This window comes from Lynx rufus, unplaced genomic scaffold, assembly GCF_022079265.1.
Source record: "Lynx rufus isolate CCGP_SWC_20201006 ecotype Redwood Valley unplaced genomic scaffold, mLynRuf1.p SCAF_6, whole genome shotgun sequence".
Classification (NCBI taxonomy): Eukaryota; Metazoa; Chordata; class Mammalia; order Carnivora; family Felidae; genus Lynx; species Lynx rufus.
Window position 1 is genome coordinate 108,549,686 of NW_025814878.1, and position 24,075 is coordinate 108,573,760.

At 55.9% G+C, this 24,075-nt stretch overlaps 2 protein-coding genes across 4 annotated transcripts; both read left to right on the forward strand.

Annotated features, from left to right (window-relative positions):
• The first annotated feature begins 1,231 nt into the window (after positions 1-1,231).
• On the forward strand, positions 1,232-8,276 carry KCNK16 (potassium two pore domain channel subfamily K member 16). 3 transcript variants are annotated; one of them, XM_047101235.1, is made up of 6 exons: positions 1,232-1,444; positions 4,472-4,586; positions 5,405-5,571; positions 6,422-6,587; positions 6,862-7,004; positions 8,154-8,276. In XM_047101235.1, the coding sequence occupies exons 1-6, from the start codon at positions 1,232-1,234 to the stop codon at positions 8,274-8,276; spliced, it is 927 nt and encodes a 308-aa protein (XP_046957191.1). The 3 variants fall into 3 exon arrangements, with proteins under 3 accessions (XP_046957191.1, XP_046957193.1, XP_046957192.1); XM_047101237.1 differs by lacking the exon at positions 6,862-7,004 and having other exon boundaries at positions 8,146-8,276; XM_047101236.1 differs by lacking the exon at positions 8,154-8,276 and having other exon boundaries at positions 6,862-7,085.
• Positions 8,277-8,920: 644 nt separating this feature from the next.
• Positions 8,921-22,516, forward strand: KCNK17 (potassium two pore domain channel subfamily K member 17). The gene is made up of 5 exons (XM_047101229.1): positions 8,921-9,193; positions 12,338-12,452; positions 17,281-17,441; positions 17,861-18,035; positions 22,152-22,516. The coding sequence occupies exons 1-5, from the start codon at positions 8,921-8,923 to the stop codon at positions 22,460-22,462; spliced, it is 1,035 nt and encodes a 344-aa protein (XP_046957185.1). The 3' UTR covers positions 22,463-22,516.
• Positions 22,517-24,075: the final 1,559 nt, after the last annotated feature.

The following is a 24,075-nucleotide window of genomic DNA, read 5'->3' on the forward strand; positions in this document are numbered from 1 at the left end:
CTCTCTCTCTCTCTCTTTTCCTCTCTCAAAAATAAACATTAAAAAAAAAAAGATAAACTACTGACAAATGCCACAACATGGATGAACCTTAAATACATTACACAGAGGCCAGACACAAAAGGCCACAAACGGTCAGACTGAATCTCTATGACATGTCCAGTATAGAGAAATCCAGAGAGAGAAAGCAGATTAATGGTTTTGCCAGAGGCTGAGGGGGCAGACTGGATGCTCAGGGGTTTCTTTCAGAACTGATGAAAAAGTTCTAGAAAAGATTGTGGAGATAGCTGCATGATTCTGAAAATACTAAAAACCCTTCAACTGTATACTTTAAATGTGTGAATGAAATGGTATGTGAATTATATCTCAATAAAGCTATTGCAAATTCACACACAAGCAAAGAAGAGAAAGACAGGAAAACACCCTCCATTCCACTCCCCAGAGCGAAGCCACTGTTAACATCTCAGGCCAGGATATAATTTTAGCTTCTTTTTTACTCACACATACATCTCACCAATATTGTATTGGAGGAAACCTGATAAGGATTTCAAGCCAAAAAACAAAAACAAACAAACAAAAAAAACTTTCAGCAAAAGCTATGAAGCAAATGCATACAACTTGTTGGGAGCATCAACCCTATTCCTGTTCTTGGTCAAGGCTGTTCTCTATTTGCTTTGCCCTGATTTGTTACCCAGTTTATTATCTTCAGGGCCCTCAATAGGCAGGCCATCCTCCCAGCCCCATTCTGTAGCCAAGGCAACTGAGCACAAGGCATTTTCACACCCATCCTGATTCCTTCCCAGCGTGGGGACCCGAAGCCATCCAACACGGGTGAAAAGCTGGGGGCTGTGGAGGGCACCCACACAGGCCTGGGCAGAATGAAGGGGAAAGCATCTGATTTGGTCCAGAAACACCCATCCAACTTGTAGGCAGAGGGTAAGACAAGACGACCGCAGGAGGACCCGCTAGGTCTCTTTGAGGGGTCCATGCCACCGACTTGTGCTCTCCAGGGTCCAAAAGGCTGGTGGGGGGTGGCTGGCCTGTTTGCACTGGAGGCACTTAGTGCAGCCACGCTGAGCCGCACTGTTCAAACAGACTCCCCGGCCTCCAGACACCTGTGCCGAGGAGGACGAGGAGGGCGAGGCAGGCAGGAGGCTGGGCACGGGTCCTCGGGCGCTTCCCCCCTCTCCTCCCAGAGGCAGCCCCGCAGCCCCGGCAGATTCCCGGCCACACCATGCCCCAAGCCAGGCTCTGCAGCTGCTGGGGTGGCCGGGTGCTGCCCCTGCTGCTGGCCTACGTCTGCTACCTGCTGCTTGGTGCCACTGTCTTCCAGCTGCTGGAGAAGCAGGCGGAGGCTCAGTCCAGGGACCAGTTCCAGTTTGAGAAGCTGCGCTTCCTGGAGAACTACACGTGCCTGGACCAGCGGGCCCTGGAGCAATTTGTGCAGGTGAGAGGGAGGTGCTGGTGTGGGATGGTGGGCAGAGTGGGGGTTCTCGTGGCAGATCCAGGGCGATCAGTCCGGGGAGGGGTGGTTAATGCTTGTTTGGAAGCAGTGTAGAGCGGGAACAGAGACCTAGGGAGACCTAGGGCTGGATTCTGGCCTCAGGTCTAGAACCAGATTGCTGTGTGACACTGAGCGGGTCACTCAAACTCACTGATCCCAAATTTCCTCATCTAAAAGGTGAGCCGAATGATCTCAGAGGTGCTGCAGACATTTACAGCGGATCAAAAGCACTTTTTAAGCAGCCACTTGCTGCATAAATGTGAACTGTGTGTCAGTGTTAGCAACACTGTGCAAATTTCCTTCTCCCATGCGCCATACTTCCCCTACCCCAACCCCGGGGCTGCTAATCCTTCTGTCCTCACCCCCCTCACTTCCCTCTGCTGACCACACTCGAGGGCTGTGGGTGGGACACACAAATTACGGTCAGGAGCAGCTGCCATGCTGGTCTTCCCCGGCCCAGTGAGCAGGATGAGCAGGATGATGGCTACACCAGCAAGGCGTCCATAGGGGGCTCTCTCTGGGGCAGAGCATTTCCCCCTATGTCTGGGCCCCTCCTACTTCCCTGCGCAAACTCTGGAGCCCCAGCACCCTCTCTCCAAGAAGCATGGCAAATCCGGCCTTGGAGACCAGGGGGCCCAGTGAAAGACAACAGCCACCACAAAGGAACAAGCCAAGTGCAGAGTCATCAGAGTGATAATTGGCACTTAGTGAGCATTTACAAGGTGCCTAAGACAGTGGGGAACAGGGTCATCATGCTGGGGTTAGACCGGTCATGATCCATCCTCTGGAGCCAAGGATTTTATACGTGTTTCCTCATAATGACCTATGGCTATCACTGTCTCCAGTTGGTAGGTGGAAACCGGGCCACAGAGAGGGGGAGTGTGGGCAAGACTGCAGGCTTAAGTACTGGGGACAGAACTCACCCCTCAGCTGGCGGCCCTTCACCATACGAATTAGCAGAAGTGTAAGGCCTTGGGGTGGGCAGGATACAGCCTAGAGCAGCAATCCTCAAAGTGCGGGCCCCTGGACCGGCTGCATCAGCATCGCCAGGGAGTCCTTTAGAAATGCTGACATCGCACCCCACCCCAGGCGCTCCAAATCAGGAGCTCTGGGGGCAGGACCGGCAGCCTATTGTTAACAAGCCCTCCAGGCCATGCCCGTGCCCTCAAGATGGAGAACAGCTGACCTAGAAGATGATAGTTGGGTGGGGTGGTCAGAGAGAACTTTCCAGAGATGTGAGAGACCAGTCCAGGCCCTTTCTTCCAGGAAACGAGGCCTCCTTGCTCTCCAGCAGTACAGGGCTGGCACCATAGCACCCCTATTGAGACTGAGAAGGGCTCTGGCGCCTCCCAAGACCCTCGCGGGCCCTGGAGCCCATGGCACCTCCTCCTCCCTCAGCCTAGGACTAGACGCAAAACCCAGGAGCCTGAGGGTGTGGGAAGGATTGGTGGCTGGGATCTAACTAGCTCTGTAAACAGAGCTAAAAAAACAAGCCTAAAAAATAGGCTTGACTGCAGCCCCAGCCACTGAACAACAACACCCTGGCCCTGGCCTCCCCAGGGGAGCCAAGACACCTCCGTCCTCAGTCTCCTTGGGAGGGACCCTCACTTGCCAGGGGATGGATGCCTGGCTGACAGGAATAGGATTCCAGAAGAGCACACATTACTGGTGAAATTCACAAGAGGAAAAAGCCATTAACAGTACCAGAAGCAGTGTTAGAGACGCCTCCACAGGAAAAAGGCCTTGCCCCGGTTCACAGGATTCGTGTCTGGCTTTTTCTACATGTGTGGATTCTTACAGAAAAATGGAGGGTCGCACTGGGGGCCCCACATTCAGTACCCTCGCTGAATCAAGGCCCCTCCTCAGCAGGATGGAGTGCTTCAGGTTGGCTGTGGGAGACAGCTGGGCCTAGAGCAAGAGCTGCTCCCAAGGGTGAGGGTCTCCAGGGAGTGAGCGTGTTCCGGAATGTTCCGTCCTGGCCTCTCTGGGTGTGTGGGAATGGGAGGGAGACCAAAGTCCACATGTGAAGAGACCAGTTCTGCCAAAGTGAAGAAAAGCAGACAGCCTGTGTCAGGACTCCCAGACTGGCCCAGCCTACCAGGGCCACCCCCACCCTGGCCAGGAGCACACACACCCAGCCAGTGGGGAAAAGATTCCCACAGGAACTGGAGGCCGGAGTGGCCCCCTCCCCCACTGCCCTTTTCCAGCTTCGGGGGCTCTATCAAGTGCTGCTGCCTGGGACAAGGCATGGTCACAGGGGAGGGAACTGGGGAGGAATCACTAACCATCTCCAAGAGGGCTGGGCCTCAGGACAGAGGGGCTTACACTTGAGCCTTCCAGGGTTCAGATTCCGTAAACACACACTCAACACACATGCACATGCATGCGTACAACACACGACACAGAAACACCACTACATACACGACCTTTGCCCTGGTGTCTGATGGAATTTCTCTTGTAGGCATGGGCTGGGCCTCATGAGGGGGCAGCAAAGAGCAGGGCTGCCCGCTCCCCGGGAATACCCAGAATGGGGTTCTCTGTCCCCACCATCAGCCCTGCGGGAGGGCAGCCCCATGGCTTCCCTGTGGCCCCCCAAATCTACGTTCCCCAGTAAGCTCTTCCGAGAACATCCGACCTGGAATCTTCCTATTGTCCTCACAACACATCTACGTCTCACCCTCTTGGCCACAGACAGCACCTCCCACCTGGACCACTCATTAAGCACCCTCCTCTGCCTCCTTACACCCGTTCCCCTCCACCAGCCCATGTTTACAGCCCACTCCCCAGTCAGCCCTGGTCCGTGGAACAAGCAGTGGACTTGGGCAAGGCATTTAGCTACTTGGACAGAGCCTACATTTCCACAAAATGGAAACAAGACCATCTAAGAATATCAGTAAGTGAGATGACAGCAGAGAGCTTGGCCACCATCAGCTGCCTCTTTCTCCCACCCCACACCACCCCCCCCAACAGGTGATCATGGAAGCCTGGGTGAAGGGTGTGAACCCCAAAGGCAACTCCACCAACCCCAGCAACTGGGACTTCGGCAGCAGTTTCTTCTTTGCGGGCACGGTTGTCACCACCATAGGTAAAGGGTCTGGGTGGGGAAGGGCTTCCCCAAAGTCCCTGTTTTGGTTGCGGTTGCTGAGAGCAGATGCTGAGACCAGGACTGTGGTTTATTTAGGAGATGATTCCAGGAAGCACAAGTAGAGAAGTGAGGAGGTAAAGCAAGAGAGGAGAAAGGGCAGCAACGTTTGCATGGGTGAACAGGGTCCCAGTTAGGACAACTGGCCTCGCTCCCATGGGGGCCCTCTGAGAGCACAGGCAGAGCCCAGCCTCCGAACGTTGCCTGTGAGGGGGGAGGAAATGAGGCTATTTATCTACCAACTCCTGCCCTCGATGGTTGAGAACTGACCCCGGATGTGTTAACTCTAGTATTTTGAACCTGCCCATAGACTACGCACATTCTCAGGTACAGAGAGATGCAGGGACTTAGAGTAGAGAGCCATCTGGGTGGACAGGAACTGTCCCCCAGGCTGCAGGTGATGCCCCAGCTTTTCTGAGGGGACAGCACACCAATAGCATCTGCTGTGTTCCCTCACCTCCCCCAGGGAAAAACTAGACAGGAATGACACTATGTGGAATCACTCCACGTAGGCAGGAGGAGGGTGGCAGTCAGGAGGGCTTCCTAGAGGCAGTGCCATTGGAGATGGGCCTTTCAAAGACAAGCAGGATTCTTACAAATAGAGATCATTCTAGCAGGGGCTGGGGGGAATGTTCTTGGGAAGAGAGGAGCTTCTCCTCTACTCCAGGAGGTGATGGAAGATGACCACCTAGAGTCTGTGGGGGAGGCAGCTCTGAACTCTCTCTTTCCCATATTTGCACACTCCTCCCCTCCCCCCGCAGGATACGGCAACCTGGCACCCAGCACGGAGGCAGGCCAGGTCTTCTGTGTCTTCTATGCCCTGGTGGGCATCCCGCTCAACGTGGTCTTCCTCAACCACCTGGGTGCAGGCCTGCACGCCCACCTGGCCGCCCTTGAGAGGTGGGAGGAGCAGCCCAGGCGCTCCCAGGTAGGGCCCCCTCTTCCTTATGGCCCTGTGGCGGGGTGAAAACAGAAACTGATACTGAGACGCGTTTTGGCAGGCAGGGTCTTAGGGGTAGAAACTCATGGAAGAAAGGGCGGGGCAGAGGGAGAAGTTGAATTGTGATCAGGCTGGACAAAGACTTGGCCAGCCCCTCGTGGAGCTCTCCTGCATGTGTGGCCATGGGAGTTGTCCCACAGGGTGCTGAATCAGCCAGGGCTATATACCCTGGCCTCAATCAGACACAGGGTGGCCTTCTTGGGAAGGGTGTGCCCGTGGGCCCGGCGGTTCTCTGTAGCTGACATACACCTCAAAGGAGCCGGGAGCCAGAGGCCGCTGGCTGACTGCTGATCAACAAGGTCTCCTTTGAAAGGGAATCTGGACAGCACATCTCTGTGGCCATCACAGAACTCCAGCACCCCTTCCTGCGGTTGAAAGTAAACTTTGGGCCACCCAGCACACCCCCATCGCCCACCCGCTTGGCTAGCCCTTTGCAAAGCCAGCACACTAAGGAGGACTGGGGTGCAGAAGAATCTGGGGCAGTTCAGTGGCTGTCCTCTGTCCCAGCTCTGAGTCTCTGACAGGTCTATCCAAGCGTGATCCTCAGACCCAAAGGAGTCTCCAAATTCCAACCTGACCCACTAATGAAATCCCTCTGACCAGATATTCCCCTGGCCTGGGCAAGAGCACACACACAGGATACAAACACCAACCCAAAGGTGTGCAGGGCAAGGAAGGGACATAGCTACGGCCCAGCTGCACTCCCAGATTTGCGCACTCCCCCTGCCCAATCCTGGGGCCTTCCAAGTGACTCAGAGACAGACTCTCTCACTCCCAGCTGCTGCAGATCCTGGGCCTGGCTCTGTTCCTGACCCTGGGGACGCTGGTCATTCTCATCTTCCCGCCAATGGTCTTCAGCCACGTGGAGGGCTGGAGCTTCGGTGAAGGCTTCTACTTTGCCTTCATCACTCTCAGCACCATTGGCTTCGGGGACTATGTTGTCGGTGAGAACAAGGCAGTCACACTTCTCCGAGTGGGGGCCATGAGGGTTAGGGAATGGGGAAATAGTCCCTGGTTGTTTGGGGGAGACAAATAATTTGTAAGGCTTCTGAGGATTCTCACAACATCCTTAGACGTCTGTGGCCTGGGACCCATCACTCTTTCCCTCCACTGCAGATCCTTGTTATGGGGAGGCTGGTGAAGACCCCTATGGAACCTGGGAGGGGGTGTGGCTGTGCCCTCAGATCCCGGGCATTTATCATGTCCCTTCCCTGCCAGGTACAGACCCCAGCAAGCATTACATCTCGGTGTACCGGAGCCTGGCAGCCATCTGGATCCTCCTGGGCCTGGCCTGGCTGGCTCTGGTCCTCCCACTGGGTCCTCTGCTTCTGCACAGGTGCTCCCAGCTCTGGCTGCTCAGCAGGGGACTCGGCCTCAAGGAAGGGGGAGCCCCCGAGATGGAAGGGGTCCCCAGACCTCAGAAGACCCCCATCTCTGCATGAGGCCTCCAGCAACCCCAGGAGCCCCTCCTGCTTCCCCTACCCCTATATGCTTTCTAGACTTCCTGTTCAAGATCCTCCCCCTCCTCTTCCCAGCCAGGGCTGATCTCAGGATCTCTCCAGAGAGTAAAGGAGACAGGAATGTTCAAGCAAGTAACTGAAAGGAGATGCAGCAGGACAGGATGAGAGACGTGTGTGGAGTGAGATGCACGCTGTTGTCCCAAAGCCCCTCCCCCAAATGTGACCTGGAAAAGTTGAATCCAGACATGGATCACCGTAGCCAAATCTCCATCATGCCCTCCCCGCATTCCCCCCAACCCAGGAGACTTTATGCAGTACAGTAAACATAGGTTGACTTTATTTTCACCTCATTTGATATGTGCACCAGGGGCATTTGTCAGGCCCCCACTGTGTGTCAGGCAGAGGGCCAGGCTCTGGGGACACACAGTGAAAGATCCTGCTCTCCATGTGCGTTTAGTCCACTAGAAGCACTAAATAAGCAGAGAGGCCCCTACCCAGTGCCCAAAATGCTACAATGGGGCAGAGCAGGCCTGACCAGAGCCCATAGGGGTGGCTGGTGGGGAGGGTCAAGGAGAGAGCAGGGCTGGGGAGGGACTTTTGGAGCATCTTCATGCAAACAGGACATCTACCCTCAGGAATCTGGCAGCTGCCTCTCAAAGCCTGCCAATTCCCCTTGCCTAGAGGTCTAGAGCTGTCCGTGAACAAGGCTTAGGAGCTCTTGTGTATCCCATACCTTCCTGAGTGTGGCCTCCCCTGACTCCCCAGGGCACCCCTTGACCTCATCACCCCCTCTGGGTGCCTGTCTTAAGAGCCTTTCCAAACACACCCAGAGACAAGCTCCGTGGAGGCCTGGCCTCCTTTAGGAACATGCTCTGCAACCCCGGCCCTTCTCCTGCCAGACTGTGACGTCTCTGGCCAAAAGGAGAGGAGAGATTTAGACCAGTCCATCCACAGTCCAACTTCATCAAGGACTTCAAAGCTCTGCCCCTACCTCTGCCATCGAGGCAGGCCGGTAAGTGGCTGGGTGGCTCCGGACTCCCAGACTCCGGACTAAGGCAAGGCTGTGAAGCAGAGAAGGCTCCAGATGGGACACATAGGGAAGGATCTACAGCATCGAGAGACCCAGGTTACACCCAGGACTTCCTCATATGGAGAAGAGGTCTGGGAAACTGAAGACCCCTGAGGGACTCCTTATATGCCCTGGACGCTTCCTCCTCCAGGAAGGAAGTTACGGGGCCTCTTCAGAAGCAGGAAATGGACAAGCCCACTGGTCAAGAATCCTCTCGCCTCCCAAGTTCATAGACAAGTGGTGATCAGCTGGGGTCCCTCATCTTTGGGAAAGGAAAGGGTGGTGTTGCAAGAGATCCAGGAAGGACTTGACAGGAGGCAAGGGTCCCAGGGTCCAAGAGCTTAGGCTGGGGCCCTAAGACAATAAACTTGGCTTCTACTTTCTCTTCCCCCTTGAGTGCGGTCTCCAGGAGTCCCTCCCACTGTTTGCTACAGTAGGACACGCTGGGGGGCTCTGGGCTCCTTCCACCTCAGAGCCTGCGGTTTCCCAGCACCCCTCCCCTTCCCCTGAGCTAGGCCTGGGGGGTGAGCACTCCACACACATTCTAGGCGGGGCCAGGTGCCCACAGCTTGGGGCTCGTTTTGTCCCTGGGATTGGATCCCGGTGCAGGGTGGGGCAGGGCTGTCCCATTCTCCCGCAAGCCTCCTGGGCACAGGAGAAAACTGAGAAAACTGGGCACAGGCAGGCGCTGGCTGGGGAGGGCACCAGCCAAGCTCCTAGCCCCTTCCTTACGCCTCTGCCCTAGGCCATGGCTCCTGGCCCAGGCCTCTCTGCCTCTCTGGCTCTGTGCAGACCCCGAGCCCCGGTGGCGCCCGACGACAGGGCTCCACACTGCGCGGTGCCGGGCACCGTGCTCCTGCTGCTCGCCTACCTGGCTTACCTGGCGCTGGGCACCGGCGTGTTCTGGGTGCTGGAGAGCCCCGCGGCGCGTGACTCCAGCGCGAGGTTCCAGCGCGAGAAATGGGCGCTGCTGCAGAACTTCACGTGTCTGGATGGCCCGGCGCTGGACTCGTTGATCCGGGTCAGGGGCGAGCGGAGGCACGGGCGGGGGGCGGGAGGGCACGCCCCGGGTCGGGAGAGAGGAGGCGGGGATCGACGCGGGACGACTGGAGCGGACGGGGGATGGGAGGGTTGGGCTGGACGGCCGCGGACCCGGCTCCGGGGCGGCCGGAGGGAAGCGCACCTTAGCGCCCTGTCCTCCTTTAGGGTGGAGAGGGCACAACCCGCCCGGTCCGGACGGTTGCTGGGCGCAAACACCCTACTTTGAGCACGGGACGACAGGGGGCGCGCCTAGCCGGGTCGGGCCGAATGGGGGCAGGGCGCGCTGGACAGGCCTGGGAGGTGGCGGGGCAAGGGTCCCACTAGGACCGCGCGGCGCTGCGTCGGGGTCGCCCCGCGGGCGAAGGACGAAAGGGCACGCCCGACCCCTTCCAGAGAGAGTGCAAACAGGAGAACTGGGGGCGAGGAGCAGTGTCAGAGGAGGAGCAAGACTGAGGGCACGGTTGGAGTCTTGGGGGCAAAGGGTACAGGGCGCGCTCGTCCCAGGGGGTGAGTGGAGGGGAGCTCGGAGCTCCCAGGGCGCAGACCCGATCGGGAACTAGCGGGGGGCAGACACAGGGGCGCTCTTCGGCTGAACCCGTTTTACTCCTGTCTTCCGACTCAGGGGCTAGACGCGGAGGGGAGGTGCAGAGGTCTCGGAGCACGGAGACTGCTCTGGGGGGTGGGGACCCAGAGGGGCGGGGGGGAGGGGAAAGGCTGAGGAGGCTCTTAGGGGCGGGGCATCGCAGCTGGGTGGAGGTGTCCTTCGACTCCCGGCGGGGCCGCACCGGACTGGGACCTGCGGGATTTGGCGGATGCTTGATCGGCAGACAGGCTGCTGTGCCCCTAGCCCCGAGTCCGCGTCCCGCAGTCCCGGTGCCGCCTCCATCGAGGAGGGCAGGGCCTGAGTGCCAGGGTCGCCAACCCAAAGCCAGTCCCCAGAAGGTAGCAGGGAAATGTCCCTGGGTGGGAAGTGACATGGCACTGGGGCAGTGGTAGAGTCCTGAGCCCTTGGACTGGGCTGATGGTGTGGGGCCTGGAGCTGGGCAGGGGAAGGACGGTCTCCGCTAAGGACCTCCTGTAGCACCTCCACCGCCCCCACCTCTAAACTTTTACAAACACCGCGGGCTGCCTGGTCCTGGAGGCTGGGTGACACCCCCTTTGCAAAGGTGGAGAATTTCAATTCCCGGCAGCGTAGGCCCAGGGAAGAGGACAGTGGTGGCAGTGATAATGGTAAATGCTTCTGTGTAGCACGTACTGTGTGTGGAGCCTTGTTCCTAGACTATTAACTTGTATTAACTCCTTTCCTCCTCACCTACCTCACAGGTAGGTACCATTTTATCATCCCCATTTTCGAGATGAAGAAACTGAGGCTCAGAGACGTTAAATACAAATACATGAATGGCTGCACAGCCAGGGATGGGCCTGTTAACCGCCAAGATGGATCTCAGTGCAGATGTGTGTATGTGGGTGTTTCCCACCTTTCCTCACAGGGTTTTCATTTCTGTACACTTCCCCCACAACCCCCTTCAGCTGCCCCTGCACTTTTTTTTTAAGTGCTTCTTTATTTCTTTTTGAGAGAGAGAGAGACAGAGAGAGAGACAGAGAGACAGAGAAAGTGGGGGGGGGGGGGCAGAGAGGGAGGGAGAGAGAAAATGCCAAACAGTCTCTACTCTATCAGCTCAGAGTCCGATATGGGGCTCAAACCCACAAACTGTGAGATCATGACCTGAGCTGAAGTCAGACACTTAACTGAATGAGCCACCCAGGTGCCCCTCCTTCTGCACTTTACCCCTTCTTCAACCATCCTGTGGCTTTCACCATCCCCAAAATAAGAATGTGGTGTCTCCAACCCAGATCCCCCCCTGAGGGTAGACACGTGCGTGCAACTTCCTCAGATCCCCCCAAAGCAACAACCCTCCTCCTCCCAGCCGGGCCCTTCCACCTATTCTAAAAGTCTGTCATCCAGCCCGCATCCCCACACCCTTACAGGGGTTTCGATGCTTCCCTGACTACCCATACCAAATAGGACCAGAGTCCTAGGTTTCTGAGTGTCTCCTCTCTGTTCCTCCTGGCCCACTCTGTGCTGGATGCAGGCCAGGCCCTCTCCATCACTCACCCCTCAAGAGTCTCTCCTCTTCTGGTGTGCTAACACCTATGCTGCCAGCTTCCAGGGAACACACAGACCTGCTCTTGCCTCCTCTTTGCTCACTGACCTTGGAAGAGGCCTGCTGTTCCATCCCTGGCCTGGCAGAGCCAAGCGTGGCCTGGCTCCCAGCTGCCTCTCCGTCTCCCTGTACTAGATCCCAGGCACAGTCCTGTCTCCCAGGCTTTGCTCCTGCTGTCCCATCTACCTAAATGTCCCTTCTACCAGGAGCAGTCCTTTTTGACCCTCAAAGAAAGCCCAACTAAAACATCACCCCCTCCGTGCACCTTCTGCTTCTACCCCCGTCAGAATAAACATCCTTCCTCTCAGTATTCCTACAGCATTATACTGGTAATAATGTTGATGATGGCAACCACTACCACTTACTGTGTCCCACGTACTGTTCTAAGTCTACACCAAACACCTCACTGTACCTTCACAAACAATTCTATGAAGCAGGTGCTATTACTATTCCCATTTTGCAGATAAGGAAACTGAGGCACAGAGAAGTTGGGTATCTTGTCCAGGACCATGCAGCTGTACTGCCTTAATGCCCAAAGCTGCACTGACTGTGCTGTATTGGTTAAATCTGTCTCTGACCCACTGAGGACTGACACCCCATGTCCTGCCTGGCCAGTGTCTGTTGCAAGAATGGGAGGGAGCAAGAGAAGGGGGAAAAATGGTGTTCTTCCAGCTGGTGAGACATCCTGAGCTGACCTGGGCTCTGGGGTAGAGAAGAAAAGGATCTCTCTCCATGGTCCCTGCCCCTGGGGAGGCCCTGACTGGACAGGAAGAGCCTGCTTGCCCTGGAAGGACTGAGATCAAAGAGTGGTTGTGACGATTGTCCATGAGTGTGTGTGTGTGTGTGTGTGTGTGTACGCACCCCCATGCATGTGTATTCATGCACACATGTGTATGTGTTTGAGTGCAGGGGCCCAGTCGCCCCACAGACCATGGTGGTCACTGCAGCCTCTCCCCCAGGGCATCGTCCAAGCGTACCAAAGTGGGGACATCGTCCTTGGCAACACCACCAGCATGGGGCGCTGGGAGCTCGTGGGCTCCTTCTTCTTTTCTGTGTCCACGGTCACCACGATTGGTAAGAGCAGGATGGGGCCAGAGTGGAGTGGGGAGTGTGACCCCACCCCCTGAAAGACAGGGGTCAGGGGACCGGTGCCTTTTGGAAGAGTTACTAGGTCACTAGACTCCAAGTGCACTCAGGCCCAGCAGCGTGGCCACCATCTGTGGGCAAAATCTGGGGCCGACCTGGGATTTGCTGAATCCAGTTCTGCATTTTACTGAGGTCTCCAAGAGATTTGTGTGCAAGACGACATTTGAGTAGGGCTGCTCTTGGGGGATTTCTGCCCCACACAACCTTTCAGGACATAGACAGCCCCCGTGTGGCAGTAAGATGTGTTTCAGCTCTCTAAGTCTCCTGGTCCCCTGAGCCAAGCCCACCCAACACTGGGGATGTGGAGGGCAAGGGAAAATTCGGAAGGAAGGAAGGGCAGAAATCCAAAAAGACCCTTTGCATCCCCTGTTCTCAGTGTTGGGGAAAGGTGGCCATTCCTGGAGGCCTCTCCCCAGCTCACTAAGGCACCCCTCGCACCCCATCGCCATTCTCTCCAAGCCCCCTTCCTCCCTCACACAGAGAGCCCTGGGACCAGATCTCCCTCCCGTTTCCTTAGCCCAGCCTTCAGGAGAGTGAAGGTGGAACCAGCCCTGGGAGGGTGCCTGGGGGCTGTTGGAAGGGGAAGGAGGAGAGCAGCCTAGGTCCCTCCAGCTCTGAAACCCAGGAAATAACTCAAGTCCAGAGCCCCATCCCCCTTCTCTGGCGGAGGCCCCGCTCCTGCATGACCCTGGAGTTACCACCAGGTGGCAGGAGGACACCACTGCTGACCAGGGCGACCTCTACCAGCTCTCGGCCAGCCAGGATCCTCTCCCCGGCAACCAGTGTCCCAGTCTCTGTCCCCCCCACAGGGGAGCCAAGCAGGAGCTCCCAGCGGACTCTGCTTAGCTTTAAATCAACCAATACTTCTTGGAAGCGGGTCTCAGGGCTACACAGGGGCTTGGGTAGTCCTCCACCTTGAGGCAAGCATGCTTGGGAGGCCCCTGAGGCTCCATGGACCCTGTGGCCGTGGAAGAACTAGCCAGGATGGTATTTATTCATCTTTACACCCCCTGGGTCTACAGGGCTAGCATACAGTGAGCACTCAAATTCCCAAAACACCCATCCCCTCCAGCCCTTAGTGATTCCCAGGGCAGGGGGGATGTTCGATGCAGAGTCACTGTGGGGAGGCGTCCTAGCTGTGTGGGGGGTCTGTAATCTCTAAAGCCCATACCTCCTACACCCTTGGTCCATTGAATTCCGAGTTTGGCAGCCCATCCCTTTGTCTTTACTCGGTTCTGCCCTAAAGCATTCTGAGCCAGCTCTGAAGGGAAGGAGGGCAGAGGAAGGGGGAGCCCAGCCCTCCCTGCACATGTGTTCTACTTGTACTAGGCACCGTGAGGGGCACCTCTACAATTGAGATTTCATTTTGTCTGTATGGTCCAACTTCCAAAATAGGGCTTATTATTTTCATGTCACGGAGGAGGAAGCTGAGGCACACAGAAGTTGCCCTTTCCCCAAGGAAAGTAAGCAGCTATGGGGTTTGAAACCCAGCTGGGGGACTACCTTGCTCTTTCCAATAGTGCCTGCCTTTAGAAGGTTTACAAATACAGTGGAAATTCTAAGCAACAGGAAGAAGGAGAGAGCCATTCTAGGGTGAACAGGGGGGAAGTTCATGACCTGGTGATTCTGAACACACACACACACACACACACACACGCACGCACGCGTGTGCGCAGAGGGCATGCAGAGAGAGGAGGAGAGGAAGGGAGAGGAAGATGGGGTACATGTGGAACACTCCATGAGGGAAGGAAGGGGTACCCTGAGGGGCACAGCAGAGGACTGCCTCCTTGGCGTCCCTGTCATCCTGGGTCTAGTACCCTGTAAGGGTTGTACTTTCCAAGCCCCAAAATGAAATAATGTCTGACAGGCCCATGAACAGCTCTAGACCATCTGGACAGGCCTGAGCCCTGCCTCCCCCCCAAATTGTCCATCATCTATGAACTCCATCCATGGCTTGTTCATTTGTTCACTCCTCTAGCCATCCATTCATTCAACAAATAGACTTAGTAGCTGGGGGAGCCAGAAAATTCTAGTGAGACAATGGTGAGTAAAACTGGCAAGTCCCTGCCCTTGGGGGAGCTGATGTTCTAGTGCAAGAGGACACCCAACAAGCAAACAAATACATAGGCAATATTCAGGTGGTGGGAGGTGCGTAGAGAGAAATAATGCCAGGGAAGGGAGTCTCATAGTGATGGGGAACTATTGTATATAAAGTGGCCTTTGAAAGCCTTTCTGTAATGGTAACACTGAAGCAGAGACATGAACGGAATAAGGTAAAAAGCTGTGTAAGTATCTGGGGAAGCAAGTGCAAAGACCCTGAGGTAGGAGTGTTGCTGATGGGCTTGGGGAACAGTAAAGAGGACCAGGTGATTGGAAAGGGTTGGAAATGAAGGCTGACTTCAGAAGAGGTACAGGGCAGCCCAACCACACAAGGCTTTCCTGGGATGTCCTAGGGGTCGACTAGCAAAGTGAAAGAGGTGACAGATAGGAGACCTGCTGAAGGGAGAGGTGGCTTAGATGGAGCCATGGTCGCCGAGAATTGAGCAGGCAAATGAGGGCTTCACTGATATCCACCGACGGCGCTGAGCTAGGGCTGGCTGAGAATGATGGGGAGAAGAAAAACTCACTTAATGTCAGCCTGAGAAAGGGAAAAGCTTCACAGGGGTCCTCCCAGACTTGGAATCTAAGTGCTACCATTCCACAGGTTAGAAAAGACCCCGAGGGACAGAGGATAGCACTGGGAGGACCCACGGTTAGAAGAGGAGGGGTCAGTGAGGAGTCAGGCATCCCTGGATGCCAATAGAGTTCCCTCCTCTAAATGAACCTGTAAAAGCCAATTAGGCGAAGAATGGATGAGGCTCTAGAAGAGGTTGCTGAGGTCCTCAGACCACAAGCTGGTGGAGTGGAGTTCAATCATTCATCCATTCATTCATGCGGCAAACATTCCTTCCACACCTTCTGTCTATTACAGGCTTGAGGGCTCACATTCCCATCTATGGCACACTGCCACTGCCTCCTTTTGTCCCGCATGCAAACACTGTGAGGTAGATGTCAACATCTCCATCTCACAGATGGGGAAACAGAAGCTCAGAGAGGCCAAGCCACTTCCCCAAGGTCCCACAGCCTTCAAGGGGCAGAGCTGGGATCCAAACCCAGGAAGCACTTCTGATTCCAAAGCCCATGCTCTAAATTAGTGCATGCTTTGGCCTCTCTTGGGACCATCCCCTCTGAGACCCCTCAGTAAGGCAAGGGTCAGTGTAAACCACCAATTTCAATCCAGTACAAGTGAGCGTGGAGTATGTGGGAGTGCTGACCAGTCTGGGCGGGGGACAGGATGCGAGGCATCCATTCATCTATTTACACATTCATTCCCGCATTTCCCATTCATTCATTCATTCATTCTTAAACTCACTCAACACACATTTGGTGAGCACCTAATTAGGTATCAGATCCTGTGCCAGTTGCTGAGAATATAAAGCTGATTATGACCCCCTGCTTTTGAGGGGCTCATGACTTTCGAGGATGGCAGACTTGGAACAGATCATTCTTATACAGTGGGTTACCCTCAAAGATGGCCAAGTGCTGGGGGAGCTGCTGCACTGGGGCTGCCATTTATAGGCAGGCAAGGAGGGAAGCATGCTCTTGGTAGAGGGAGAGTCATGTTCAAAGGCACAGAGGCAGGAGGGGGCCTGGGGATTCAGCAGGGCAGGAGTGTGGCCAGAACTGGGAAAGTAGGGGACCAGATGGGCTCAGAGATGGGCTGGGTGAGACTTTGGACCTTCCGAAGGAATAATGATGGGTCATAATCTGGGAGACGATATAGTCAGGCTTGCATTTAGCACAAGACAGGAATGTGGGGGGGGGGGTGACCAAAAAGTGGGGAGACAGAAATGGAGGAGAATGAAAGAGGAAAGGATGTCCAGGCTAACTGAATCTTTGGAGGAATGCCTCATCGTCCCCTAGCCTCCCCCATCCCTTATCTTCATGACAGAGAAGATAGCCAACCTCCACCTGGCCCTCCATCAGGTCACCTGATTGTCCATCCATGGCCCCTCGCTCCTGAGGGGTTTGGGAGGGAGCCCGGGTGTGTTAGGGCATTCTGCAAATCAGGCATCAAGGCAGAATCAGATGGACAAGAGGCATATGGGGGGGGAGGGGAGGGAGGCCTTTGAAGGCTGAAGAAGGAGCAGGAGAGATGGTGACAGCCGGACTGCAAAGTAGGCATGATGCCTGAGAAAGGAGACAGAGGATGGGAAGGGCCTGAGTAGGCCCAGCCTCAGACTGCAGGTGGCTCTGAGGGAGGCCTGGCCAGGCCGGGCAGTGGGAGCCCCAGGCAAGACTGCCTGCCGGGGATGCTGCATTGGCTTGGGGGCTGCGCCCAGAGACAGGGGCCTGGAGGCCGCAGGGCCCTGGCTCAAACGGTGCAGCTGATCCCGGAGATGCAGCACCTAGAGGCTCCACGCCCTTCCATGCCCCTCTCCCATGTCCACCCAGAAAGGGGGAAATGAGGGAGAGAACGGAGTCTTACCCTTTGTGGGTTTGAGCTCACACACACTGCCGAGCCTCCTGGAGCTGTAAAATACAGAGCGGAGTCCCCAGCTGGAGTAGAGGGTGTTCTGAGGGAGTGAAGGTATAGGGACCCCTGCAGTCCTGGCTTGGGAAAGGAAGGCCTCCGGTAAATGCCAGCTGGAGGGGGTTAGGAATGAGGGCCCCTGGGGATGGAAAGGTCCCCTGATGTGCCTCTGTCTTGCCTCAGGCTACGGCAACCTGAGCCCCCATACGATGGCCGCCCGCCTCTTCTGCATCTTCTTTGCTCTTGTGGGGATCCCGCTCAACCTCGTGGTGCTCAACCGACTGGGGCATCTCATGCAGCAGGGAGTGCATCACTGTGCCCGCAGCCTGGGGGGTGCCTGGCAGGTGCATGGGCTGTGGGAGTGAGGGGGGGCTGGGTTACTTCTAGGATGAGTGGGGTAGTGGGAATCAGGAGGCCCGGGGGGGGGGCGGGTCATTGGAGGGAGCAGGGGTTACCTCTGGGAATCAGGGTTACTAGTGGGGATGTGGTGGGACTGGAGGCCACTGCCCAGAATGGAGGTCATTAGTGATAAAGGGCATCAGTAGAGAGCACGGGGTAGCAGCTGGCCGACTGGAAGGGTATCAGCCAGCCAAGGTCTTGCCCAGGAACCTGGAGAACACAGACGAGGTGGAGGGGCCCCAACAGCCCCTTCTTGCCAGGAGGGAGCGTATCCCTGTCTCCTGCTCAGGATCCCCTGAGGCTGTCTGTTCCCCAAGCACTGGGCAGAAGCCACATGGGGCCTGGGTACTGCATGCACCCACAGGACCCGGCCAAGGCTCGGTGGCTGGCAGGCTCCGGTGCCCTCCTCTCGGGCCTCCTGCTCTTCCTGCTGCTGCCCCCACTGCTTTTCTGCCACATGGAGGGCTGGAGCTATGTAGAGAGCTTCTACTTCGCCTTCATCACCCTCAGCACCGTGGGCTTCGGCGACTACGTGATCGGTGAGAGACCCCTGCAGGCAGCGGGAGGGCGGCTGGGCACTCAGCTGCCTGGCCTCCACTCGCCTGCTCCATTCGCTGGCACCTGTCGTGCGCCAGGCCCGGGGGGCGGGGGGGGGGGTGGCGCTCGGAGGCCCAGAGACCAGAGGACACAGTCCTGGGAAGGTTCAACCTGCTTTGTTTTGTGATGGGGCTAAAGTCACCCAGGTAAAAAGTGACGACTGGTATTTGAACCCAGCGCATGGGGCTGGCTATAAGTCACAGTCCTGGTTCTCTTGACAAGCGCTGAAAATGTCCACAGGCTCAACTGTTGTTATGAGAGCTCACCAAATTAAGAGAGTCCCTGACCCGCCCTCCCTGGTCCTTCCTTGTCCCAGGGTCTCTCCTCCCCACTTCACCCCACCTCATGAAATGCCAAGCTTCCCACTGTCCCTGGGCTGAGGGCCATATGTTCCACACCACAGGCCACAGGGACCAGGCTGGAGAGTCTGGGAGACTCAGGAAAACCCAGCCTCCCCCGACCCCCGTTGGCAGATGAACTCTGAGTGCCAGTAAAGAAGGGCTGTGTGGTCCAGAAGGCCCAACATGAGGTTTAATCAGCCATCACTACCCAGTGTGGGCAAGACAGGGGTCCCAGAAGCCACTGGCCTTGCATGATAAAGCTGAGGCAGGTGCCCAGCAGGTGGCAGTGGAGGGACATTCTGTGGGGCCGCAGGGGTGGCTGGGACCTCAGCTCAGCCTCATTATCCCCCTGTGCTGCCCTCCCCTGAAAGTTCACCACATGAGCAGTGGCCCCTGGCACCACCACCACACTGGTCTCAAGGACCCCTGGCCCTAAATTAGGGAGGAGGCCCTGTCCTTCTTCACATCTATGGAGACAGAACCCAGCCTGGGATATTGAAATGAGGTCTTACCAAAGTAACAAACAGCTAGCTAGCACCTCAAGCCACCTAGAGTGACAACTGTCACCCCCATTTTACTGAGGAGAAAGCTGAAGCTCAGAGAAGCCAAGCCATTTGCCCGAGATTGCACAGATAGCTAGAATTCTGATCGGCTGACTCCCAGACTCATACTCTTTCCAGACCCCATCACGCACCCCCTCTAGGGCCTCAGTGTTCCTATATATAAAATGAGCGGTCAGGGATAGGTGATGGCTGAGACCCCCTCCGTGCCTTCTCACCTGTGTTCAGGGTCCCCCCTTCCCTGAACCTCTCTTTCCTTAAGAAGAAGCATCCTGTGTCAGGGGCCTCATGCTGTCCCTTCCCAATATCTTCAATCCTGGAGGGAGGCTGTTGCTCTGAAAAGAAATTTTTGAGAAGGTTTCTTCCAACTGGAGTGTACCCACCTACCTTCAAAGTGGTGAGACAGGTCTGAGGAGAGCTTAGCCCAGTGGCTCCAAGGGCCACATCTGTCCCCGTCACAGATCAGAGAATGATTCTTGGATCTGTCCTCTCCTCTCTGTTCCCACTGCCATCTTCTTAGTCCAGCCAGGCCTGTTGTACATGGCTGGTTATGTAGGTTGGGCACTACACAACCCTAAAGTGTTGCCATTCACATAAAGCACATGGAATGGCACCCATAGATTTGTGAGGCCTGTAACTCTGTCCCCGCCTTGGCTTTTAGGACCTTTAAAAAATTACAAGTGCTATCACGTCACCTGCCTAGGTCCTGCGAAAACCTTCAGTGTTTTCCCATAGTCTTAGGATGGGAGTCCCAAATCCATGGGTAGGCTGGTGAGAGCTACTCTGTGGCTGAGCCCTGCCTCCTTCTCCACTCTGAGCTCTCCCTCTTCCACCCTGCATCGGGGCCACCAGGGGCTCAGCCATAGCAACCTCAACCCAGGGCTACGTGATGTGATGGGTCCTGCACCACCAGGGCTCAGGGCGTGAAACTCGGGATTTGCCCCAATGGTAGTCCTGAACCCAGAAGACCTGGTTCTCTGAGGGTGTCCAGTGCAAGGAGAGGGGAGGAAAAGTGGGAACAAGGCTCTCAACAACAGTCTCCTGGTGCCTACTGATCACCAGGTCCCCCAAAGTTTGGTCCTGGGTGGGAAGAGCTGACAGCAGGCTCCCCTGGAATCCTGCCTGGAGAAGCCTACACGGGGCTGAAGGGGAATCTTCGTAAGGATGTCCTGAGGCTCCACATTCCTCTGAGGCAGGGCGGATACAGGTCTAGACACAGACACCCTGGGAATGGCAGGAAAGGCCTCCGCCAGCATCAGGGAGGGCCCACGACATCCACGCTGCAGTCTCTACTGGAGCAAGGAGGGCTGATCAGGGTCCCTGCTTCCTGCCAGCCACCCCGTGGGGAGTGGCAGGGCCAGGAAGGCTGGAGGATGGGGCCAAGGCTTCCCAGAGTCAGTCCCCTTCCACCGAACATCCTGACTGAGGAGACATGGTTCAAACCCACGAGGCCCCCGGAAAGACCGCTCCCACCCATGTCTCTCCACCTTCTTTGTCCTCCAAGGACAAGGTCAAACCCTTTTCTTGGATAGGAATGCTGAGGTCCACCACCTGGTCTCAGAGCGCCCGTTGTCCCTGTCACAGAAGCCCCGCGGGTGTTGTCTTCATAGCTGCTCCTCTTTTCCCGAAGGCCATGGCCAGAGCAGCACCCCGGTCCCGGCCTCCTGCTCCTCCCTGGCCTCATCCCCCACTTCCCCCAATTGCATTTGCAACGCAGTTGAGCGCCTTGCCAGCTGCCAGATCACCCGCCACTTATGATTTCGACTAAAAAAATGAAATAAAATGAGAGAAGGACACCCCCTCCCCTCCGCTGCCAGGAGCAAGCCGAACTGGTGGGTGGCAGGGGCCGAGAGCTGGCTCACCGCTGATCTCATTTGGGGCTGCCAGCGGAATCTTGGCCCCATAACTCAATCAGCCTAATCCAATCCCGGCTCCTGCCAGGCAGTGAGGTGGGGTCCAGGGCTGCAGGCTCATTCCCGAGCTGGGGCCCAGGCCTGAATGACAGGGAACAGAGGTTGTCTTGGGGCCCGGAGACAGAGGGATGGGTGGGACAGAACACGAAGACAGAAAAAGATGTTGAGAGAATAAGAGGACAGACCTCGCCCTTGAACAATCCCGATTTGATGAGGGTGACAAGACAGACCCCTAGGAAAGAAGGAAGAATTGAGTTATGGAGCAGGCTCTTGAAATGACTTATCTAAGCCCTCCAATGACCTCCATCTGTCCCTTCCCTCTGCCATTACTCACCCAGTCCTGATTATGTTTGGGGTGCCGGTGTGGGGATCCCAGAGAGAATAAGTAACTTAACCCAGCAGAAGCACATGGGCTGAGGTCTATCTGCTGGATTAGGGGAAGTTCACTAGGCCATGAGGAAGTGGAAATGAAGAGCATTCTGAGCTGGAAGGACAGCAAATACAAAGGCCCTGGGGCAGGACTGGAGATGGATGGGAGAACAAGAGAAAGCCCAGAGTGACAAGCACAGCACTCAGCAGGGAAAAGGTATGTAAATCAAGGCTGGGGGAGTAGATAAGGGCCTTAGGACTTCATCCCAAAAGCCAAGGGCTTGGGAAGAAAGGATTCTCCTCATTCACAGGTGAGGGATATTCAGACAGATGAAGGTCACACAGCCAGGGAGAACTGGGGCAGGATACAAACTCCAGTGGTTCCACCTGTTGTCCCCAAAGCTCTTGGCAAGTTGCCTCTGTTCAGATATGAGGAAACCAAACACAGAGACAGGCAAACAACAGAGCGGGCATCAGAATCTCTTGGGAGGCTTGTTAAAACAGATTGCTGCACCCACCCCAGGGTTTGCATTCAGTAGGTCTGGAGGGGGACCCGACCATTTACACTTCTAGCAAACTCTCAGGTGATGCTGACGCTGCTGGTCCAGGGACCCCACTTTGAAGCACTGGGATAGAGCACAGAGTCCATCAGAAGGACAAAGAGGAAATGTAGCTTCCAAACTCAACTCAGAGTGTCAATCCAGGGAGGCTTCCTAGCATCCTATAGCAGTGACCACAAGGCTAGCGATCTCAGACCAGTTTGAACTTCCCATATTCTGCTCATATACATCAAGCCATGTGTGGCTGTTTCTGTTTGGGAATGTGGCCTTGACTTTGCCAGACCTCTTTCCTCTGACTTTGCCTCTCCCCCCCAGGGATGGACCCCTCCCGGAGGTACCCGCTGTGGTACAAGAATACAGTGTCCCTATGGATCCTCTTTGGGATGGCGTGGCTGGCCTTGATCATCAAACTCATCCTCTCCCTGCTGGAGACCCCGGGGAGATCATATTCCTGCCACCACCACAGCTCCAAAGAGAACTTCAAACCCCAAAGCTGGAGGCAGAGCCCCGATGGGGAGGCAGAACCCCGTTTGCCACAGTCAGGCTGCTGTCCAGAGGGGCCTGTGAGAATCATGCAGCATCCAGAACCCTCTACTCAGGTCTCATGTTGTGGAAAGGGCAACTAGTTATACTCCCGTATGCATTCCATCTTCCTCAGTAACAAGAGCCCTGGCTTTAAGCTTGGCACATAACCACCCAGACTAAAGACTACTTTTTTTTATCTTCCCTTGAGGCTATTTGCAGCTATATGGTTAAATTCAGCCCAATTGAATACACGGAGAAGAATCCTGTGGGACTTATGACTGACTTTTTGTGGCAGGTAGTGTGCTCCTCTTCACTACTTCCTTTTTCTAGCTGGCTGCAATACTGATATAGTGGCTGGAGCTCTGGCAACCATGTTGCACCATGAGGTAGAAGCCATGTTTGAGATCGGTGACACAGTAAGACAGGAAGAGCCTGGGTTCCTGATGGTTGAAGAGCTTCCATAACAATCTGGACCGAATACCTTCAGACTTCATTTGTGTGAGTGAAAAATAAATGTCGATCTCGTTTACTACAGTTTTATTTGGGGTTTTCTGTCACTCACAACCACAACTAATTCTAACTGACCTACGTACCCAGAGACAAAGGCAGCATCTGAGACTGGAACATACACAGAAGCCACTCCTTTCCCAGGTGAGTTTGCCCAGGACTGGTAGAAGGAATGGATTAAGGGCTGAAGTTCAAGGCCCCCTTCACGTCCAGAGACCTTCCAGGTAAAGTCCCAATGGTCAGGGTTGATACAGCTAATAGGCAGCTGGCCCCAGTCTGGCTGCTGAATCCTTGCTCTGTGGCTCCCTCACACCAGGGAAAAGCCAGGGGCAGGCCAGTGGGCTCCTCCTGCCTCACCCTGCCCCGCTGCGTTTGAAGACGGCAATCACAGTTTGCTAGGCCAGGTAGGGTTTGCAGAGATTCCTTCTTTTTGCAGAGTCTCACCCTGAGCATTTCTGTCTCTCACTTAGGGCTGCTACTAAGGCGGTATACCCCCTACCACACTCAGGTCCCCAAGCCCAGCCAGGAGCCCCTGGCAGTACCAGCTGCACCTGAGGGTCACCAACGGCAGCTGGGTTCTCCACCTCGGTGGATACCTGTAACTTGGCTTCCCTCCACCACACTGCAGGTAGTGGCACAGGGACCCAGGGGGCTCCATGTGGCCCCTCCCTGTGGAGCCTCAGAGCCCTCCTAAAATTGGATCAAGGGCAGCCTTTTGGCCAAGGAAGAAGGAAGGGTTGTTACACCATCCAACTTGCGCCATCCGGCCTGGCCCTAAGTGGACCAAGGCCAGACCCAGGAACAAATACCAGCGAGTAAACAACAGGGTCTGTGCCCTCTTCCTAAGGCCCACAGGGCAGGCAGAGGAAAACGGAGGTGAGGAAGAGATTGCTGGAGGCCTAGAACTGGCATCCTTGTACTTTGCACACTCCAGAGAGAGGACCCAGAACTCAAACCTGGGAGAGACAGAGAGGCCAGAGTGCTGGGTTGATTTCCATGGTTCCCACACTGCCTCGCGTTGAGCCCCTTTCTCCCCCTGCCTGGCCTCCTAGAGTCCCTCTCACCTCCATCAAGCCATCTACCCCATGCACACCCCTACCCATGCTCACAATGCCTGCCCCAGAGAGCACCAGCCTGTGGTGCTGCCCATGGGGCAGAGGAAGGCTTCTGATTGGCCAATTGCCTGCAGATGTCTGCTCCATGGCCA